Here is a 22366-nt window from a genome sequence, read left to right on the forward strand (position 1 = left end):
AGTCTGCCTCCCACTGGATGCAATTCCCTCCCATGCGCTTAGAAGTGACCTCTTTTGCACGAAAAAGGATTTTAAACAGCACCTGATTGTAAATGGAAGGAGGCCTGGTGTACAAAAAACAAACACCTTTTTTTAAAAAACCCACTACACAAACACCAGCCTCCCATCAAGACTGGAGGGGCCCCCTGAGGCTCCAAATACAACTTGTAAGACAATTTGAAATAAGCAGATGGCTGGTTTATCCAACATAGGCTGGGGCTGAGGCCGAAAGGGACCCCCAGGTCCACACAACTATTCAGGGAGCCAGGCTGATGGAGGCTGCCCCGTGTGATACAGAGTTCTGGGTGCCCCACGGCAGGGTGGGAGGCGCTGACAGCAGCAGCCCCGAGGCGGGGGGCGAGATCACTGCTCCTCTCTGCTCACCAGCCTGAACCAACCACGCGGCCCCTCCTAACAGAAGGGCACGAGGCCGGTCACCCAGCAGCGCCGTCTGCACCACCACAGAGGCAGCTCTGGAGGGCGGGGGGGTGAGGGGGCAAGAAGGAAGTAAGGGTGCACGGAGGAGGCTATCCTCTGTGTTAGCAGGAGGGAGAAAGGGGGACAGAAAACCTCTGCGAGAACACTACGGGAGAAACTAGGAATACCATGGTAAAAACAGTTACCTCTCTGGAAATGCAAATCAAAACAATAAGGTACCACCTCACACCAGTCAGAATGGCTGTCCTTATAGAGTCTACAAATAACAAATGCTCCAGAGGGGGTGGAGAAAAGGGAACCCTCCTACACTGGCGGTGGGAATGTAAGTTGGGGCAGCCCCTGTGGAAAACAGTATGAGCTTCCTCAGGAAACTAAAACTAGAGCTACCATATGATCCAGCCAAACCACCCACCTCCGGGCATATGTCCAGACAAAAATATAATTAAAAAAGACACATGCATCCCTATGTCTATAATAGCACTATTCACAACAGCCAAGACATGGAAATAACCTAGATGTCCAGAGACAGATGAATGCATAAAGAAGACATGATACACATATACAATGAAATAGTACTCAGCCATAAAAAAGAACAAAGTAATGCCCTTTGCAGCAACATGGACCTAGAGATTATAAGTGAAGTAAGTCAAAGACAAATACTACATGATATCCCCTATATGTGGAATATAAAATAGGACACAATGAACCTCTATCTGTGAAACAGAATCACCAACAGAGAACAGGCTGGTGGGTGCCAAGGAGGAGGGGGTGGGGGAAGGGATGGAGGGGGAGGGGGGTTTAGCCGCTGCAAACTGTTACATATAGGATGGATGACGAGGTGCCTACTGTGTAGCACAGAAAAACAGGTCCAATGCCCTGTGATAAACTATAATGGAAAAGAGTATTAAAAAGGTACAAATAAATAAGCAGAATTTTTAACATCACATGAAAACAAACAGTATTAAAACGTTAAAAACCAATAAAAAATTCTAAAATCTGTAAAACATTTTAAAAACTAGCTAGCGTCTCTGGAGGCAAGCTGGTTGGCAAAGGACAGGGAGGAGGACAAGGCATTTTTAATGGGTACCCTTTTATATCACACACACGTGCAATCTATTTTAAAACTAAAATAATTTTTAGGCTGTGATTTATACACTTCAAATTAATCGGCTGTTTGGAGGGTTTTTTTCTGAATCAAGTCCAATCTATTCTAATATAAGAAACACCAAGTTCTTGACTCATACAGCCTGAAATTAAACACCTGGAGTAACACTGACATAATCACATCCCTTTGTAAAGCCTTGCTGAGAGATTTTGGACTGACTTCTCTCTGTTCCAAATATAAACATCACTACGATTGTAGGTGATGAGAAACATACTGAAGCTGAGCAAATGTCTGCTATTGGAAACAATTTTTCCTGGTATTTCAACTTCAGTACCATTTATTCTCTAAAGAAAATGTCCTTTTCTAAAATAAAAGTGTACTTCTAGCACTGTTAAGCTTAATCTTCTGCAAAATCTAAAAAAAAAAACAAAAACAAAACAAAACCAGCAAAGTCTCCTGGGTTCTCCCCAGAAGAGAAATGTTTCAGAATGCATTAAAATATGGCCTGCACTGAGATACAGCCTTTGCCAAAATCATGATCAACATCCCTAAACAACGCTTAAATACTTCACGACCAGATGTGCCAGGGGCCTGCCTCCGGGGCTTGTGACAAGGTAACCCAACAACAGGTCTGCTCTGCTCACTCAGCTGTCAACAGAAGTAGAATCCTGCTGACATTCAGCTGATGAAGGAAGCCATAAATAATGCAATAAGTAAACAGTTAGGTCAAGTCCCAGAAAACTCTTCCATCATTCATTTCAATTTTAATATCAAAAACAGGCCTAAAAAAAAAACAAAACAGGCTTATACTATCCCATTCTCAGCACTCTAAACACCAGAAAATTTCCAAGAGAAATAGCACCCTATCGAGTTATGTGATATCCTTATGGGTTTTCCTTCTAAATTTATGCTAAGCATATTACATAGCCACTTTTACTATACCAAGTTTGTACTTAAATAGCCTGTAACTATCTCACAAGTTCTACAATATACTGTCCGCATTTATATATTAGGGGAAAATCAACTGCCATGCATTTCTTTCAAATAGCAATACTATGCTTTCTAAACTGAACGCATTTGGGTGTATCAAAGGCGCTTTTCTAAGTGGGCTTTCTGCCAACAACTCTAAAAGGTTATATGCACTATCATTTAACCTGCCGGGAGCCTCCAAATAGGTTTATTCGACTAATATTAATGAATTCCTTAAATGTATCTCAAGCTTCTTTCTAGGTCAGTGAAGAAACGCAAAGAACCCAAGTTTGCCAAGCCTTTCATGGGACTTACAGGATCCACTACTCAACGTACATAATGAATTAGTAATTATGAAATTGCCAATATTGCAACACGTGAAGCCAAATCCAATATAAGTTCAGGACAAAAACACAAAGGAAAGGAAACTGCAGATCCCACTGTGTTATGTTTAAACTGAAGACAGATGGCATTAATTTGTGGGTATGCAAACAAGTTCTAGGACTTTGGAGTCAGAGACAGCCATAATACCATGTATCATTGATGCTAAGACACATTTCTTCATATTTTAACATCTATGAAACTGTCAAATGAATCACATTGTAGTATAATTACTGATGTTTCTTTTTTAGTGGTCCATAAAAGAATGGTGTGACTTTCAACTCAGAGTCACTGAAATACGACAATGCTAATATTAGCTAACAAGTATTAAACATTTACTGTATACCAGACATTGCATGTGGATTATTTTATTTAATACCCACGATACTCTGAAGTGGCTCCAATTATTTACCCCATTTTTATAGCTAGGAAAACTAAGAGATGAGGTCACTTGTCTAAAGGCACAGGTTGGCTCCAGCCCAGCTCTTAGTACTACCCCTCACCCCCACCCACTGACTCCACAGAGGAGGAGCCTGCTGGGGGTCTGAGAGAGCCAACTGTTCCTTGGAGCATGAGTTCAAGGCTCAGCCAAGCATCTTCTAAGCACTTTTGGTTTGTTTTTTTTTTAAGGAATATATAAGTAAAAATATAGAGTTCCAAATATTAAGAACAGATATTAATTCAAAGCCTTTACTTTAAGGAAGGGTTGGTAAGAGTTTGCATACCGAAACTAAAATCCTGCATGCTACAACCAAGACCTGGTACAGCCAAATAAATATTTTAAAAACAATTTTAAAATTACATTATTGCTAGAGAAGTGACATAAAAATGTATTCCTTTACTCTGTAGCTAAATTTTGTTTAAATCAGTGTTGAAATAGCCCCAAATGAAACACTATACATCAACAATGAAATGTATTAGCGTGGTTGTTGTTCAGGCGCTAAGACATGTCCAACTCTTTGCAACGCCATGGACTGCAACATGCTAGGCTCCTCTGTCCTCTACGATCTCTCGGAGTTTGCTCAAATTCATGCCCATTGAGTTGGTTGTTGGGGTAAGTTCACATATAAAACTACCATTCCTAACACTTGGCAAAAATGTTTGGGACTTTTACAAAAATACATTTTTTAATTCACACTAGTACAAAGACAGTATTTTTTTTTCTTCAAAGTTCTTTAAATAGTATCGTCTACTTAATTTGTTGGCTGCCTTTCTCGTATTTATTTTCCAGTTCCCTCAAATGTTCCTGTCATATATGTTGGGAGACTAATACCAGTACTAGATTCCAAGATGGACCCTAATCCCCATCACCCTAGCCAGTGGCTAGTTCAGAGATGGACACGTGGACCAAAAAAGGCCAATCAGACAAGAAGATTCAGCTCCAGGACTTCTACTCCAAGAACAAGTCATTGGGGAAGTGCTCTCTTAACATCTCTGCTGATTAAAGCTAGACACAACAGCCATGGGAGCTGCCGGCAGCCACCTCCTACCTTTCGAACACAGTGGAAGCAGCGGCCAAGGACATCTGAGCTCACAACACCGAGAGGTGGGAAAGCAGGCCCTTGCCACGCTGGTGGAATGAGTTTTGGACTTTTCAGTAAATTTACGGAAGAAAATCCTTTCTATTGAGCCAATTTAAGCTAGATTTTCTGCTACTTCCATCTGAAAGCATTCTGCTTTTTCAAACTAATAAAAAAATTGGAATCAAGAAGTGTGGTATTGCAAATACAAGACAGAAGTAAAAATGTGAAATTGGTTAAAGAAAGGAAACAGGATAAAATTCGATGAGCACCCTATGATCTCAGCCTGAGCCTTTAACTGTCTTCACTCTCCAAGAAAGAACAGTCAGACTGTGGCTTCATGTGCCTGCCAAGAGGGCAATACAAGGAGCATGAAGGCACTTAATAGGAAGACTCAAGATAAGGCAAGGTTCTGACTACTGCTCTCAGTATCTGTAAGGCTCCACGAGGAGACAAAATGAAAAGGTAGAAAAATATGCCTTTGCTAAAAGAGGGTCTTTCTGCTTCAAATTGCAATCCAAGGGGACCAATAGGTGTGAAGAGAGGAAACAGGATAAAGAAAGAGAGGGGAATGGTACCCTGGGCAGGGAATAAGACTTCAGGGTAGGGTGGGCATAAGAATCCTGACCCCCAGGACACCCTCAAACATGCTTGTTAGGTATTCTCAGCCTGAAAACAGGAAACATCATTCAAGATGTAACTGCAAAGCATCCCCTAGGCAAGGGACAAATTAATGACATACTTCCATCTAACTACTTTTTCCCAACAGCCCTGAGGGAGCAGCTGAGGAGAAAACCGGGAAACCAAAGGTTAGAAGATTGGCCAAATTTTAGACTTGAGAGTATTTCAGGCTTTGGTTCAAACCTGTGGAACCGCCCAAGTCCAGGAGCAGACTAGCTCTGGGGTGTCATATGGCCACAGACATCCTAAGCCTCGCTGACCACAGGCTGTGACTGCCCAGTTCCCAGCCCCAATTCACCCTGCGGCCCACAGGAGGTGGCCTACCTCGGCAAATACCGCCTCCGAGAGGGGTGTCCTCCAGGGCCATGGAACACGATCAACAAGGAGGTCATTAACGCCCTCAACCAACGGATATGTGTGCGCACCGCTGTGTGCCAAGCCACCTTCAGTGAGACAACTGACACAGACAAGACGGCAAGGCCAAAAGGCTTCCTGTTGGCAGTAGGCTCTCCAGCTCCACCGCCGTACACAACTCAGCTCGTCACCGGCCACCCCTAAATCATCAGACCGAGGGGAGCTCCGTGTCACCCTGACAAGGATAGCTGGCCACCTCACCAAGGCTCCTGGAACTGCGGCTGGAGGCAGTGAACACTGAAGCAGGAACGAAGGAGCTGCAGAAGTGAAAGCAGCTTTCCTGTTTTTCTCCTTAGCCTCCCCCTCAGGGCAGTGGGAAATAAGCAGATGGATGGAGCCAATTTCTTTCCACCCTACTTGAGGATTTGCCCAAGTGAGGACTTTTTTCATGAATCCTTTACCATCTCTGAAAGAGAAATAACACTGCAGCGGATGGTTCTGGTTACAAGTTATACTAAAACACAAAAGAGCAAGCCGCAGCTGTCCAAGCAAGAGCGGATGATGGCAGCTGGAACCAGGACTGGGTCAGTGGACACGAAGAGAAGACACATTCCAGACAAAACGTGGTGACAGAAATGAGGACTTGAGGCTGAACTAGACATGAAGAATGACAACGAGGCTTGTTTTTTGTTGTTTTTGGTTTGGGCAACTGGGTAGATTCAATGAAGTGAGAAAGACTGTAGAGAGCAAGGTTTCCTGGGAAGGGGATCGGTTAAGCTTAGTCTACTAGTCTACTCGGCATGTTGTGGGGGAGAAGAATGTCATGTTTCCAACCTCGAATAGTTACAGAGAAAAAACTGCTACCTTATCTCCCCCCCCAAAAAACCTAATTTTGTGAGTGTAGATTATCCTCAGTGTAGCCTAAGTCAAGTCAACATCCCATGAAAACACGCAGGCCTTCTCCTGCATGTGACTATTGATTATCACAAAGCATGTGTGTGTGTTAGTTGCTCATTCATGCCAACTCTTTGAGATGCCATGGACTGTAGCCCGCCAGGCTCCAGGCTACACATCCATGGAATTCTCCAGGCAAGAATACTGGAGGGGGTTGCCATTCCCTTCTTCAAGGGATCTCTTCCTGACCCAGGGATTGAACCTGGGTCTCCTGCATTGCAGGCAGATTCTTTACCATCTAAGCCACCAGGGAACGCATCTATTATAGCTGCTTCTGAGAATTTTTCTACCAGCCCATGAAATGATTATCCATTAAGGAGAAAAGAAACTATCTTTTCTCTCCCATTAAATGTGTTTTTAAAGAATAAAACAAATTTCATGCTTTTTTATTTTAACCTAGAAACAAAAACACAATTAAAAAACAAAAATCAAAAAAAGCTTCTTTGGGCTGGCTTGCATCTCGCCTCAAGTGTCAAAATGCTTATGAGAACTCTGGAAACTATAAGACACCGTACAGATATAAAGGCATTACTATTAATATTATTCATATGTACAAACTCTCATCAAGCAATTCTCAAATCTATGATCTGTAGGTAATATATGTAGAAATACAATATGGTAAAACTTAAGGTTTTTAATCCCAAAGCTCTAAGAGAACAAAAAAGCAACAAATTACATGTGGTGATGACTTTTTCTACATTTAGAGTCAGCTATCAATATTTCTTTTTTAGGTACCACTAACATTAACAAACAGGCCTCTTTAGAGGTTCAAAATAAATTTATTGATTACAAATATGCGGGAAAAATACCAAATTTACCAAATTATTACAGCTGGTTTATGCAAGTAAGCATTTTTACCCCACTTCAGGGAGGAGTTTATTTTACAAAAATAGGTCAGTGATAACTCCAAATGACATTCCAAATAAATGATATGAACCAGCGCTGTTATTCAGAATTGAGACTCCAGTCTTTCAAAGGACTCTCTATAAAAAAGTAGGTCTAAGGAGGATTAGATTCCTGAATCTGCAAAGAATCATTTGGGCTGGAATAGCTTTTTAATATTATGCTAGAAAAGGGCTTTTGAGCTTCTGCTTGTTTTTTTTTTTTTTCTGGTTTTGGGTTTTTTGGGGGACTGGGGGACAGGTTCTCAGTATCAGAATGAACATATTTTCTGAGGGAAAAAAAATCTATTCAGACTTACAAAGTATGCAATGCATTTTACTCTCTAGAACCCAGAAATCTTCCTAGTAGTGAAATACACATGTCATGGATATATACCCTTAGATGCTATTTCAGTCCTTTGAAATACATTTGGCACAATTACTTTGAATGTCCAGAACATATTTGAAAATAATTACTATTAGCAATTAATGTACTAGTTGCTCTAAGAAACTTTTTGCTTAAGAGTTGATTCTTTTATTGTTTGTTTTTACCATTTTTGATTGTTGAAAAGCAATATATGCTCAAAGCAGGACGAGAAGTGGGGTGGGGAAGAGATGAAATAGTAAAAGAAATACAATGAAACAAAGTCTCTCTCTTTCCTGCTCTGCTCTAGATCCTCAAGTCCCAGTTCTCCCCCCCAGAGGCCATCACAACCAATGTTTCAACAGGACTCTTCCAGTGATATCTGTGCACATACACCATACATTTCCATTTTGCTTTATTTATAACTCAAACAGTATGCACAATTTCCAGTCTTCTGAATCACGCTTTTCCCCCCACTCAGTAACAGACCTCGGAGAATATTCCATCTCAGAATATAAAGCACTAGCTTATTCTTTTAAACAGCTATGTATCCCTGGGGATATGCCATAATTTATTTAACTAGTTCTCTATTAATGCAGATCTAAGTTGTTTTTAGTCTTCTATAATTTTAAGCACTGCTGCAACAATTTTGCATGTAGGCTTTACATAAATGTGTGAATATTATATCAGTAAGAAAAATACCTAAGGGCAAAACTGTCAGGTCCAAGGGTATATACATTCATTGCGTCTGCGCAGTCACTTCAGTCGCATCTGACTCTTTGGGACCCCATAGACTGTAGCCCACCAGGCTCCTCTGTCCATGGGGTTTTCCAGGCAAGAATACTGGAGTGGGTTGCCAAGCCCTCCTCCCCCTGGAGGAGGGATCAAACCCATCTCTCCTGAGTCTCCTGCATCGCAAGTGGATTCTTTACCTCTGATCCACCAGAGAAGCCCCATATACTTTTCTTATCTGATATCCAACTGCCCTTCCTACTCGATTGTACCAATTTTTATTCTCAACCACAGTGTAAAACAGTTTCTGCTTTTCCACACCTTTGTCATCATGACGTACTGTTAAACTCTAGTCACTGCCGATCTGCTAGACAAAAAGCTGTTTCCCCCTTAGTTTTAATCGGTATTTTGTTTGGCATGAATAAGACTGCATGTTTTTTCACATGTTTGAAATACATTTTCATCCTTTTCTGTGAATTGTCCACATCCCTTGCCAAACAGGTTATTGGCCTTTTTCAAATTGATTAAGCAAGCTAGACTTTCATAACATACAGATTACCAAGTGTTTTTATTAGCCTGTCAATTTTTATCCATTTTATTTTCCATGGAAAAATTTTCTATCCAACTACTAAAGTTTTGCTTGTAACTGTTTTTCAGCTGATTCTTTTGGACTTTAAAAGATAAATCATAACTGCCTGCAAATAGGGATTTTGCTTTCTGATGTCTTTCTCTAGCTGACAGAACTGTGACAGTGCATCCCTGCGTTGGTCCTGATTTTTACAGGAATGCTTCCAAGGTTTCACAATTTAAAATGATGCTGTGATACCACTTGGCTTATGATAGTATTTCTCTAAGGAATTTTCTGAATGCATGGAGAATTCAGCAATTCATTCTTAAGTGTAATTTTCCCATATTTATCTGTAGATTCCATAATTTTCTTCAGTCATTAGCTTGAGCACTTACATGATTATTTAAGCATAAGAAATAACAGGAATCGATGACTTTGTATTTACACTGTGCTCCTCTAGGAATACTTCACAACTACTCATCCAAATATTGAATCCATATCAAGTCCTCGCCTGATAGAAAAAGGCAGGTACCTCCATTACCGACTAGAAAACTGAGTCACAAATGGATGATAATTCTACCACCCTCTTTCTTCACTGCAGCGCTTCTGTGTGTCAGAAAGGAAAGTTGGACCTTCTGATTGCCAGTCCGGTAGTTAAGCCACAAGGAAGCACCAAGGCCTTTAGAGAATTTAGCAGATGTCCAACAAGAAGAAGAAGAAAGCAAAGCAGGCTGCTTGCTGTCTGCAAGCCCCGCTTCACAACATTCCCTTCCAGACTCCCTGCAAGCAACCTTCAAGTTGGACTCAGGAGCCTAAAACATCTGAAATGCATCACCCGGCAGCCAGCATAACAGGTCCGTGTTCTCTGATACATGACACTGCCAACATTCCTCAGCCAATTAGAATTCCTTTCAGCTGCAATGGAGGTGAACACAGCTGGAATTACAGAGTGGGGCCATCACCAGACGCACTGGTTGTACATTATTTAAGCCCTGTTTTAAAACAATAAGAGGATTTTTCCCCCTTTAATCTAGAAATACGGAAACAACATTTCCCTCAGTTTAAGTATCTAAATGGATTCAATTTCATCTATAGACACAACAGGAATTTTAACGTTTTAAAAAGAAGACATGCCTGATCCACAAGGCTATGAGCTTTTTTTTTTTTTTTTCCTTCATGAGAGAGCTCAGCAGCTCTTAACTAGAATGGCCTTAGGGAGAGCGGGCAGCTAGACGTGGCTGCCAACAAGACAATTTAAGTGAGGGGCTTTCTCTCAATAAAATTCATTGACAAAACAAGCCAACTAGTCATTTAGGTTGTTTAGTGACAAAAAAAAAAAAAAAAACCACAACAAACCCACATATTTTTTACATGCTCTTTGTTTAAAGACATTTAACCACTGACATGGTTCTGAAGTAACAAAAACATCGATTTGAGAATCCTAAAAGTTAGGGTTTCTCACCCAGAAAATCAGAGCATGGTATGAACACTCAATTATTTCATCCATCTCAGAAGGTTTTTTGAACTTCCTTTTTGCTCTTAGCACTCAAGAAAATGCACGATTCAGCTATTTTAACTTCTAACCAGTGCCCACAAGCATGTTACAAAACAGCCAGGCTAGTGAACTGGATCAGTGAGCTGATGTTGAAATATTAAGGGTCAGTCTTTGTTTCTTTTTTTAATTCATTAGGAAATACTTCTTCACAAATGACTCAGTCCCCAGGACCTCCCCCTAACCCAATGTTCCACATTAGAAACAGTCAATGTGACCGAACATAGAAAAGGAAAATTTGGAGAAGAGAAAGAAAAACTGAAGTTCAGACACGACTTTCATGGTTGCAAAAATAGGAGTTCTGAACTGACAAAGAAATAGGCTTGAAATAAAAAATTGTAGTTTGATAAATCACAACTACAATCAAAATACAGAGAGAAATAGGGCATATGGACAGGTTCATTTCTCAAGTCACTTAAGTCGGTCAAAGTTTTGTTTTTTAATGAATTTGAGGGAAAAGATTTTTCTTAACACAGCATGGATGTAACCAAATCAAAAATAAAGTCAATACAAGAACATGTATTTGGCAGAAAGCGATTGCTTTTAAAGTTTAACTGCAGTTTAAGTTTCAAATAAGCATTTGATCTAAGCCCACCACTCATTCTTAGATAATTCAATTCAAAAAAGTGTTTTGACTATACCTTCATGAACCTGAAACAGTTAGGTAAACTCAGGTGGAGGGTAAATACTGATGATTTAGTCCCTCATCACAGTTTCAGCTAATTAAAATAAGAGTTCTGCCTGCCTTACATAATTCAGGTTCTTTGCTGGTACAAACTGACACAGGCAACGTCTTCAGATTTCTTCACCTTTAAGAAAAACAACTATTTCGAATCACTCAGGTCACCTGTGGTTGATCAATTAAGGTTATTTACAGCTAATAACTACAACTGCTTTTCTCCAAGCTGGATCATCCAGATACCAAAAAAGTCAGCCTTACATTACACATGCTGCAACTCTAAAAACAGCTTCTACAACCATAGGCTATCAAGGAAGGTCTCTTTCCCCTTCTCTACTTGGAATTAGAATTTTTCTCCCTTCCCGGCACACAGTCACGCTCTGAAAGATATAAAAACATGAGGACATTTGAGAGTGTTTCAAAGCATAAAAGCACCAAAAAAAAAAAAAAAAAGTTTGGGCATTTGTTTTTTTTAACTAACTAGGCTTTCCAGGTGGTGCAGTGGTAAAGACTCAGCCTGCCAATGCAGGAGACACACGAGACTCGGATTCAATCCCTGGGTGGGGAAGATTCCCAGGAGTAGGAAATGGCAACCCACTCCAGTATTCTTGCCTGGAAAATTTCATGGACAGAGGAGCTTGGCGGCCTATAGACCATGGGATCACAAAAAGTCAGACACAACTGAGCACACACACCACACTTTAACTCACTAGCTAACAGTAGAATAAAACTGAATTTGTTTGAAGAGCACAGTGGAACCCTGAGAGCTCAAAATGTCCATTCTTTTACCAAAGTGGCCTAAATAACGTATCTGGCATTCATTTTTGTACCACATAAGAACAAAGTTCCTGCGAATTCTGCTTGAATTTAAGATAAAAAGTGTTTCCAAAGTATTTGTCAGAGGACTCTAAAATGTCTACAAATAAATAAATAAAATGTCTACAAAATAATGCTCTTCAACCAAGATCACTCGATTTTGTACATATTATGCTCCAAGCCTACTCAAACCATTTAAGAATGATATTCTTCTTCAGATATCACAAACACACTCATTAAAATCATATTCTTTTCAATATAAAGACTTACACGTTCTACTACTAATTTGGGCCCGCTTTCCAAAGAAGGCCAACATGCGACCCAATAGTTTTCAAAAACAAAAAGGGTTCCAGAGAAAGGGGGAGCGGAAATCATAAATGTAACCATTACACAAAAGTAATGCTTGGCAAAAATCAAACAGAGGTGCTGTGTTTTAACATAAACTCTAAATATCAGGACTGAGATTTAACAAAAGTATAAGCAAACAGTAATCTGGAACAAGTAGGCAGACTCATATATCCTCAAGAAGGAAAAGGAAACTATAACGGAATTGAAATCTTATTTTATATATTAGGAAACGGAGAACCCAGAAAGGTTAGATGATTTGTTCCATAACATAGTTAATGGTAGATCTTACCAGAATCAAGTCTTCTAATTCTAAACCCAATGTTCTACTTAACCACCAAAAATAACTGTGGACCCCAAAGCTCTAAATGCTCTTTTATAATCCAGTTCTTCATGCCTTTCATTTTACTGTGCCCTCTGTGGTATTCGCTGACTGGTTAGAATAACCCTCATTCTAAAAGAAAAAAATCACTTTTTTCAAATATCACACAGGGAAACAAATTTTTAAACAAGTAACAAAAGTACACACCTCTTGAAAGAGACTTCCCAAATTTCCAGAAGAGATTTTAACCTCCCTCTCACAAGCTCAAAGATGGGGCCAGAAACCTACCCTCCCACTGCCAACAAGGTAGCTCATTCCTACGTAAATCACGTAGTTTCCACACAATTTACGTAGTTTCCAGGTAAATTAACGTTCATCAGACAACTGGCATCATGTGCGTCTGCAATCAACACCAAATTCTCAACCTCTCGGCAAGGAAGACCACAGAGTCCCTCAGATCAGGAATAACATCGGCAGGGCGAAAGGGAAAAGCGTTTTGGAAAGAACGTTCATAAGTTCATTCTTCAATAGCAAGAACCATCCAAAAACTCTGTGAAGCATTTCCGCATCTATGACATCTCAATTCCTGAAAACTGGCTTCCCTGGTGGCTCAGCGGTAAACTATTGAGCCTGTGCTAGACAGCGGGGACAGCATCTACTGAGCCCACCCGCGGCAACTACTGAAGCCCAAGTGCCCTAGAACCCCTCCCCATGGGCTAGAAGAGAAGCCAGGAGATGAGAAGCCGGCGCACTGCCGCAAACGAAATAAAAACAATAGATTCCTGAGACTGAAAATAATTTGGGAAGAACTCCCACTCCAGGCGGAAAAGGCTCAGGTCCAGACCTGCTAACCTTGATTAATAATATACACCTGACACAAATGTTGTAATTAAAACCTAGTCCTTCTAAAACATTAATCACACTTTTATCCAACTCACAAAATCAGTTACTTCTGCTCTTAACAAGAAACCTGAAACCAATCTCATGTCAATTATAGATTACACTGCAAATGAGAACCAAATGAAAGGTGTCAGTCATTAAAGTTTTACAAGTATTACAAAGCAAAAAACGTGGCTTTTATGTAACCATAAAAATAACAATGTATAGATTGCATCTACATAGTGAGAGTTTCCTACCAGCCCTGGAATAAAGAATTGTATCTCTCCAGAAACAAAGATCCCTCGGAACGTGGCTTTTATGTAACCATAAAAATAACAATGTATAGATTGCATCTACATAGTGAGAGTTTCCTACCAGCCCTGGAATAAAGAATTGTATCTCTGCAGAAACAAAGATCCCTCGGACATACCTGTTACTGACAAAACCAGGGTCTGGATTTGGGTCCAAATCATTGTGATCTGATTGTGTTATCTAATCATAACCTGATCTGATATCGTTCTACAAAAAAATCATCTCCCTTTCCTTGAAACAAAAAATGGATTAAAAAAAAAAAATCACTCTCTGTTGTTTTCAGGGATTTCACCAATAATTGATGGCCATCCCAAATGCTCATTGTCTTTTTTAAAGAATCTGACCAGACTGACTTTGAAGTCATCATCAGACCAGTCACTGAACAGAAAAATCCAGGGGAAAACCCCTAACAGGGATTAGCCCGAACTTTATATTTCCTTTCCAGAGCTGGAAATAATTGCGTTTGGAAAGTCCCCCAGCAGAACCGTATTTGCAACACTACAATCCAGCCCGAGGTGTGAATTTAAACCAGGAGATGGGGCAGTGGTAGTGAGGAGAGCGAGGAAAAGACAGAAGGGGGTGCACACTGGTCCAGGATCTCTGGAGCCCGCCAGCCGCCGCACGGCCGGCAGACACGACTGGCAGCTACACACACCAGAACCACCACGTTGCAGGCCGAGAACAGAGCTTCGCGCTCACCCTTGAAGGTGGCACTACAGAGCCACCTAGGAGACACGGGCATTTCATTGAAGACTCAATGAGAGTGAATCAAGAAGCCTGCGCTAATGCAGCTCCCAAAGCTTCCAGAGTGTGCGTGTGCGCGCGTGCGTGCATGCGTGTGTGTGTGCGTGCGTGTGTGTGTTGCGGGGGGGCGGGGGGGGGGGCCGACGTGGGTGGGACAGGGGTGACGGTAACGCAAAGAACCGAAGCAGCAGCGTCCAGAGTAGATAGTGGCTTGGCCTGAGAGAGAGAAAGCGGCCCAGACTGAAGAGGTCTGGACCAGAGGGGAAGTGAGGGGACCGGGACCGGCAGAAGCTACGAGACTGGATTGAGGAATTAGAGGCTGAAGGAAAGGGTGGAGGCCGCCAGACAGAGGGAAGTGGGCGGGGCTGGGAGATAAGCGAGGGCGGGACAAGGTAGAAAACTGGGGGCGGGATTTGGGGGGGGAAAACCAGTGAGGGGGCGGGGCTCAAAAGGGGCGGGGCGCGAAGGGGAGCAGCAAGGGGCAAGTGGGGGGCGGGGGTGGAGAGAGGAAGAGCACGGATGCGGGAAGGGGGAGAAACAGGTGGGGGGTGTTACCAGGAGGGAGAAGCCAGGGGGCAGGTGGGGGCGGGGGGAGACAGGGAAACGCCAGAGGATGGGAAAACCTGGCGAGAAGAGAGGGGCGGGACCAAGAGGGGAAAAAGAGGGGGGGCAGGTGAGGGGGGAGGGAAGAAATCGAGGGGGACGGAGGGGAACGGAGCAGGTGAGGGGCGGGGGCGGGGCCAGGAGGGGAGAAGCAAGGGGCAAGGGGGCGAGGGGAGCGAGGAGGATGGGGGGGACGGAAGGGGTCCAGGAGGGGAGACGCGAGGGGGCGGGGCCGGGAGGGGGGAGGGAAAGGCCCGAGTGGGGGGCCGGGGAGGGGAGAGAGAAGGATGGAGGGAGTGAGACCGAGGGAGGCCAGGAGGGGAGACGCGAGGGGGCAGGTCGGGGGGGAAGCAGGGAAGCCGGGGGGCGAGTGGGGGCGAGAAGCGAGGGGGCGGGGCCGGAGGCGGGGGCGGGGCCGGGAGGGAGCTGCGAAGGGCGCCCGCCTAGGGGGGCGAGCCGGTCCCGGGACGGCGGCCGGCGAGGGGGAGGGCCACCTCCCCGGGGCGCCCTGCGGGAAATTCCGGGGCTGCCAGAGGGGCCGTGCGGGCTGCGAGCGGGCGCCGGCGGGGGCCTCCTGCCGGCCGTACCTGTCAGACGGATCTTGATGCTGGAGCCGTTCCTCCGCGTCCCGGGGTTCGACATCTCCCGCCAACGATCGGGCAGCCGCGGATCCAGCGCCGCCGCCGCCCCCCGGCCCGGCCCGGCCCGGCCCCGCCGCCGCCGCCGCCGCCTCAAGGTTACGGCTCCGGGCTGGGCGCCGGGGTCCGAGCCGGGACACAAACTCCGCGGCCCAGGCGTCCGGGCGGCCGGCAGATGGTCGAGCCGGGGGATCGGCGCTCCACCCGGCGCCCCCGACCCTCGCTCGCTCCCAGCCGAGCCCAGTCCGGAGTCGCCGCCGCTGCCGCCGCCACCACCACCTCAGAGCCGGACGCCAGCCGCCCTCGCCGCTTCCGCCGCCGCCGCCTCCCGGAGCCGCGCGCGCGCCCGCCGCCGTGCCGGCCCGGCCCTGCGCGCGCCCGCGCCGTGCGGCCCCGCGCCTGCGTGTGTGCGTGCGCGCGCCCGCGGGGACGGCGGGGCGGGGCTCGGAGCGCGGCCGCGTCGCCGGCCCAGCCCCCGGGCGCGCGGGGTTCCAAAGCCGGTGGTTGGGGTGTCCCGCACCGGGACGGAAGAGGGGAATCGCAGGCTGCCACCGAGCTCTCCGGAGGCCCTGGGGACCTGGCACGACGTGCGGAGCCTCGGTGGCCGGGAGCGAGCGCCGGGCACGCCCCGGGGCGGGAAGGACGGCGAGGCCCGCGTGAGGTTCTCGTTCTCCGCCACTCTCTCACGGAACCGGTTTGCAGATGCGGACGTTGAGGTTCAGAGAACGGCATCGATTTTCCAGGCCTCTCACTCAAGGCTCCGAGCTCGTGAGAGCTGTTGAAGGGGGGCTTACAGCAAACCGAGGTCTGTGATTACACCAAGCGCTTTGCACGAATAGACGTGCAATTCCAGTTTATTTACTTTTAGTAAAGAGTCTCTTAAAAAGTGCAGTTCAAGGGAGGGACTTCTCAAAGAGACAAAGCCCCCTAGGTGTGTTCTGGGCAACTAGTGCTCTCTCTTCACCCGTAACAAAGTTGCCAGAATCGCAGGAAGTGCCATATATGGGCAAGGTAAATGAGATGCGAGAGGCGGATAAAGAGGTAGATGTTGTCACCATCCAGTAAACAGACACTTGAGCCAAACAAAAAGGTAGCTTTAAGGCCCGCGTTTCCCTGCCTTCTGCTAACACTTCTCCCAGAGTTTCAGGGTGGAAAGCTCATTATGCTTTCTTCAGCAAACAAACTCCTCTGTTGACCTGTTACAAAGAGGAAATACGTTGATAGGGAAAGCTGGGTTTGTTTATCAGACTTGTTTTTGACCAACTACCTGATTCTCTGGATGCCTTCTTTGGTCTGTGTCTTAAGGAAACCCTTGCAGCCATCCCCTGCAGCCGGGGACCTTCCTTGGGGTCACAGTCTTCAGAACAGAGCCATCTTCCTAGAGCCCCTTGACATGCCCACCTGCCCTTGCTGAGCTGAAGACTCCCGAGCTGGATTCAAGGCTGCCTCTCCCAGCCTCCGTCGGTGACTTAAAAGGACAGACCTAGATCATTTCTATGGCCCCTTGCAGCTCAGACTTTGGGTGAGTCTAGTGAAATATCCAAGAATACAAGCTATGTTGAAGCAACAGAGCAGTGGATCCAGTATCCAGCTCTGTTTCTCTTTGAGACGATTGTCACTGAGTCCCTGGATCTAAATAAATCCATTTAGAGTCTGCAGTGCCTCAAGGTTACCCATTCTACTTTCAGTCCAGTCAGTATTTCTCCCTTCGCTCGGTTCCCATATTCGAGGAGCCTCTTCTCTGTAAACTACACTAAATGTCTTCCTTTCTCTGCTTACCTGAGTGCTGGACCCTGTTCTTACGCCAGCTGTTTCTGACCTAAAAACCTTTCATTTCTTAACCTCATTGTTTTCTTACTTTCCTGGATGTCCGGGCCTTTTCTTAATTGTTTCCTCAACTCCTGAGTCAGAAGGCTACTTCTGGAGGTTACTGAATTGCATTTTATTTACTCATTAGCAAGTAATACGTGACTAGAGACAAGAAACATAAATAAGTCAGAGCTACAGCACTTGCAAGGCTCTGCTGAATGGCAGAAACAGACAAGACACAGTGTCAGAGGCTAGAACATAGATTACAGGACCACTCTGCCTCAGAGGAGAGAGATGGGGGAGAGCTCAGAAGAGTCACAGAAGATCTTGATCTAGGGATTTAGAGGCAAATTGAAGTCTTTGGGGCCAAGAAGTGGGGAAGGGCACCGTAGACAGAGGGAACAGCTTGTGCAAAGTGAATGCATTTTCTAACGCAGGGTTCAGTGGCAGTGCAGTCACATAGCTGCTGAATCTTCTCTCCTTACACCAACTCGATTAAAAGTTGATAAAGATGATAGAAAGATGTTTGCCCACTAAAAAATCATCACCCACAATTTTGTGCTGAGGCTGTAGGCCAGCCTTATATCAAACTTAAGATGTACCTTGAAGGACTTCCCCTATGGTCCAGTGGTTAAGACTTCATGTTTCCAATGCAGGGGACATGGGTTTGATCCTTGGTTGGGGAACTAAGATCCTGCATGCTGAGTGGCAAAAAAAAAAAAAAAAAAAAAAATCTCACTATACAAATATCCTCAATGTGTTTAATGTGCTTCTCAGCTCCAAATTAAACCTAAAAAAAAAAAAAAAAAAGTACCCTGATACCCAATCTCTGATCAAAAATACTCATAAAATTCCAGAAATTTCCCAAAAGCAGAACTTGAATTTGCCCTCTATACCAGCAGCTATTTACATAGCATCTACATCTAGAGATTATTTCAAGTCTATAGGAATGTTGCTGCTGCTAAGTCGCTTCAGTCGTGTCCGACTCTGTGCGACCCCATAGACGGCAGCCCACCAGGCTCCCCCGTCCCTGGGATTCTCCAGGCAAGAACACTGGAGCGGGTTGCCATTTCCTTCTCCAATGGCTAAAAGTGAAAGTGAAGTCACTCAGTCATGTCTGCCTCTTCGCGACCCCATGGACTGCAGCCTACCAGGCTCCTCCGTCCATGGGATTTTCCAGGCAAGAGTACTGGAGTGGGGTGCCATTGCCTTCTCCGATAGGAATGTTAGGTAGTTAGAATAGGGAAACAGGTTCCAAGATGGCAGTCAGAGGAAGTGGTAAGAAGTATGCAGAGACCAGACAAAGGAAAGGAAGGAGACTAAGAAAAGGAAAACCGCAGCTGGGGGTGAGAACCTGTTGGGGAAAATATGCCTAACACACCCCTTTCCCTGATGGGCCTTGAGTATACACCCTATCTGCATTCTCTTTCCTGATTGGTCTTCTGTGCAAACCCCATTTTACATGGGGGAATAGCAAACTGAGCCCCAGGAACCTCCAAAGTATAACCTCCAAAAAGTATAAAAAGGGAAGCCGAAACGGGTTGAGGTCACTCCTACCAGGGTTGGTCTGCTCCAACATCTCAAGCGTGTACTGCATGCCACTTGCTTAATAAATCCTGCCTGTTTGAGCTGTCCTGGTCTGTCCTTTCAATTCTTTGCTACAAGACAAGAACGGAGGACAAAAAATTGACCCAACAGGAAGATAGCTTAGGTTATATGCAAATACTATGCCATCTTATATAGTATAAGGGACTTGAGCATCCAAAAATTTTGGTATCTTCAGCAGGTCCTGGACCAGTTCACCACGGATAGGAAGGGATGTCTACTCTCTCCTAAAGCCATCTTGAAATAGACAGGAAATGCCAAACAATTCTGCTGAGACAGAGACGAAGTTCAGTGAGTTTCTTTGAGTATCCTCTTTGCAATGACTTTACAGAAAGCAGTCTTGATCCAGCTTTCTGTGCAAGATTTGGCAACTGATTTTATTGCCCCCAGACGTATCGTCCCTGACTCAGTGTTATTGGGCATTTGAAAGGTTTTCCAGTGGAAGAAAAAAATATCTCTTTGGATCTGACTACAGTAGTTCTTTTTTGAGTCCCAAACTCTTTGAGAATCTGATAGCAACAATGGAGACTTTCACCAGAAAAATTGATCTGTGCAAGTACACACCGAATTTTGCATCCCATTTCCATGGGTTCATGAACACCTGAAACCATTTATGGTTCCTGAAAGGTCCCATAACTCCTAATCTAAAGGCAACGATCTAACGGACAGCATGGGGAATATCCCATATGTATGTATTCAAGAGGACTTCCCTGGTGACTCTGTGGTAAAGAATCTGCCTGCCCTCATGCAGGAGATGCAGGTTTGATGCTTGGGTTGGAAAGATCCCCTGGAGGAGGAAACGTCAGCCCGTTCCAGTATCCTTGCCTGGGAAATCCAATGGACAGAAGAGCCTGGCAGGTCACATTCCATGTGGTCGCAAACAGTCGGACACGACTTAGTGGTTAAACAACAACAGCAAAATTAGTAAGTGTAAAATGCATGTGCTTGTCTTTGGTTTGAAACCAGCAAGTTCTGTGGCCCTAGGGAAATCTGTTTGGAATATCGTGCAGGGAATCCTTAGAGTTGACAGCTCTAAAACATACCTCTTGAGAAGACACGTCTAGACCTGAGCTGGTGCCTCTGAGACCAGTGGCTACATCAAACTAACCTTTACAGTCTTTTGTAGATCTAGGATCTAGGATTCTTTTACTTTTCACCTAAACATCAAGTTTTAAAAAATAATTGTGAGACTTCCCTGGTGGTCCAGTGGTTGAGATTCCACCTGCCAATGCAGGAAACACTGGTTCAATCCCTGGTCCAGGAAGATTCCTCATGCCGCAGGGCAACTATTCCCATGTGCCACAACTATTGAACCCTGTATGCCCTAGAGCCTGTGCTCTGCAATAAGAGAAGCCACTACAATGAGAGGCACGTGGCAACTAGAGAGTAGCCCCCGCTCACCTCAACGAGAGGAAGCCTGCTAACAGCAACAAAGACCCAGCACAGCCAATAAATAAATAAAAATTTAAAAAACAATTGTGTTTCTGGTATATATGTGTTATAAAGAACATTACAGTATACTAACACATATATACGGAATTTAGAAAGATGGTAACGATGGCCCTATATGCAGGGCAGAAGAAGAGACGCAGAAGTACAGAACAGACTTTTGAACTCTGTGGGAGAAGGTGAGGGTGGGATGTTTCGAAAGAACAGCATGTATATTATCTGTGGTGAAACAGATCACCAGCCCAGGTGGGAGGCATGAGTCAAGTGCTCAGGCCTGTTGGGCTGGGAAGATCCAGAGGAATCGGGTGAAGAGGGAGGTGGGATGGGGGACCGGGATGGGGAATTCGTGTAACTCTATGGCTGATTCATATCAATGTATGACAAAACCCACTGAAAAATAAAAAAAATAAAATAAAAAACAATTGTGATTAATTAGCACATTCGTCTATTCTTTTATGCCCAGAAGGCTCTAGGATCTTTCTCTAAGTTACAACCTAAACTTGATGCAAATCTTAGTATGTTATTATCATTGGTAAGGTTTTTTACTTGTTTTTTCTTATTGAAATTTTTATTGAGATAATTTTTTAAACATGAAGTTGTAAAAAATAATACAGAAAGCTTTTAGATACTTTGCAAGTTTCCCCTAATGGTAACCTTTTGCAAAACTGTAGTATAATATCACAACCAGGGTGTTGACTTTGATACAGTCCAGTCACGTTCATATTTTCCCAGTTTTACTTATACCGGTGTGTGTGTGTGCATGCTAAGTTCTATACAATTTTAACATTTGGTAGGTTCAAGTATCCATCACCATGGTCAAAACACTGAACACTTCCAATGCCACATGGATCCCTCATGTTGCCCTTTTATACCCACACCTTTTGTCCCACTCTCAATACCTGGCAACCACTAATCTGACCTCCATTTTAAATGTTGTTCATCTTAAAATGTTACAAAAATGGAATCAGATAGAATGTAATCCTTGGGGATAGATTTTTTTTTTTTCATGCAGCATCATTCCCTGGAGAGTCATCCAAGTGGTTACAAGTATCAATAGTTCTTTCTGTTATACTACTAAGTAATGTTCCACAGGATGGATGTATCACAGTTTGTCTAACCAGTCACCCTTTGAAGGACACCTGGACTAACTCCAATTTTTGGTTATTTCAAATAAACTACTATGAGCATTTGTGTACGGGTATTGATGTCAACAGAATTTTTCATTTCTCTGGGATAAGCTACCCTAGAGTATAACTGCCGAGTCATAAGGAAAGGACATGTTTGGTTTTATAAGAAACTGCCAAACTTTTCCAGAGTGGTTATAACGCTTCACTTACCTACAAGCAAGGCTCCTCAGCATTCTTGCCAGCATTTCGTATTGCTATTTTTCCTTTCAGCCATCCTGATAGGTGTGTGGTCGCTGTGTGTGTGTGGAATTATTTGAGATATAGATTATTTCTTCAAATAGATGCAGCCAAGTAATTAGGGGAAATCTCAGAAAAATAACTCTAAAGTCTTTAAGGATCATAGCTGAACCCCACAGTTTGTGTTCAGAAACAAGTAAGGTCATGAGTGAAAATGAGAGAATAATTGAACTGCTATTATTCATTTAAAAATGTAATTTTGT

At 44.1% G+C, this 22366-nt stretch overlaps 1 protein-coding gene across 4 annotated transcripts in view; it reads right to left on the minus strand.

Annotated features, from left to right (window-relative positions):
• SMURF1 (SMAD specific E3 ubiquitin protein ligase 1) overlaps positions 1 to 16201 on the minus strand; it is an 89602-nt gene extending 73401 nt beyond the window's left edge. For all 4 annotated transcript variants that reach the window (XM_065923813.1, XM_065923811.1, XM_065923810.1 and 1 more), the window contains exon 1: positions 15826 to 16201. In XM_065923813.1, the coding sequence (XP_065779885.1) occupies positions 15826 to 15880 (55 nt within the window). In that variant the 5' untranslated portion in view covers positions 15881 to 16201. The remainder of the gene's footprint in view (positions 1 to 15825) is intronic.
• Between the last annotated feature and the right edge of the window lie 6165 nt (positions 16202 to 22366).

The sequence above is a fragment of the Muntiacus reevesi genome, chromosome 2 (assembly GCF_963930625.1).
Source record: "Muntiacus reevesi chromosome 2, mMunRee1.1, whole genome shotgun sequence".
Taxonomy (NCBI): Eukaryota; Metazoa; Chordata; class Mammalia; order Artiodactyla; family Cervidae; genus Muntiacus; species Muntiacus reevesi.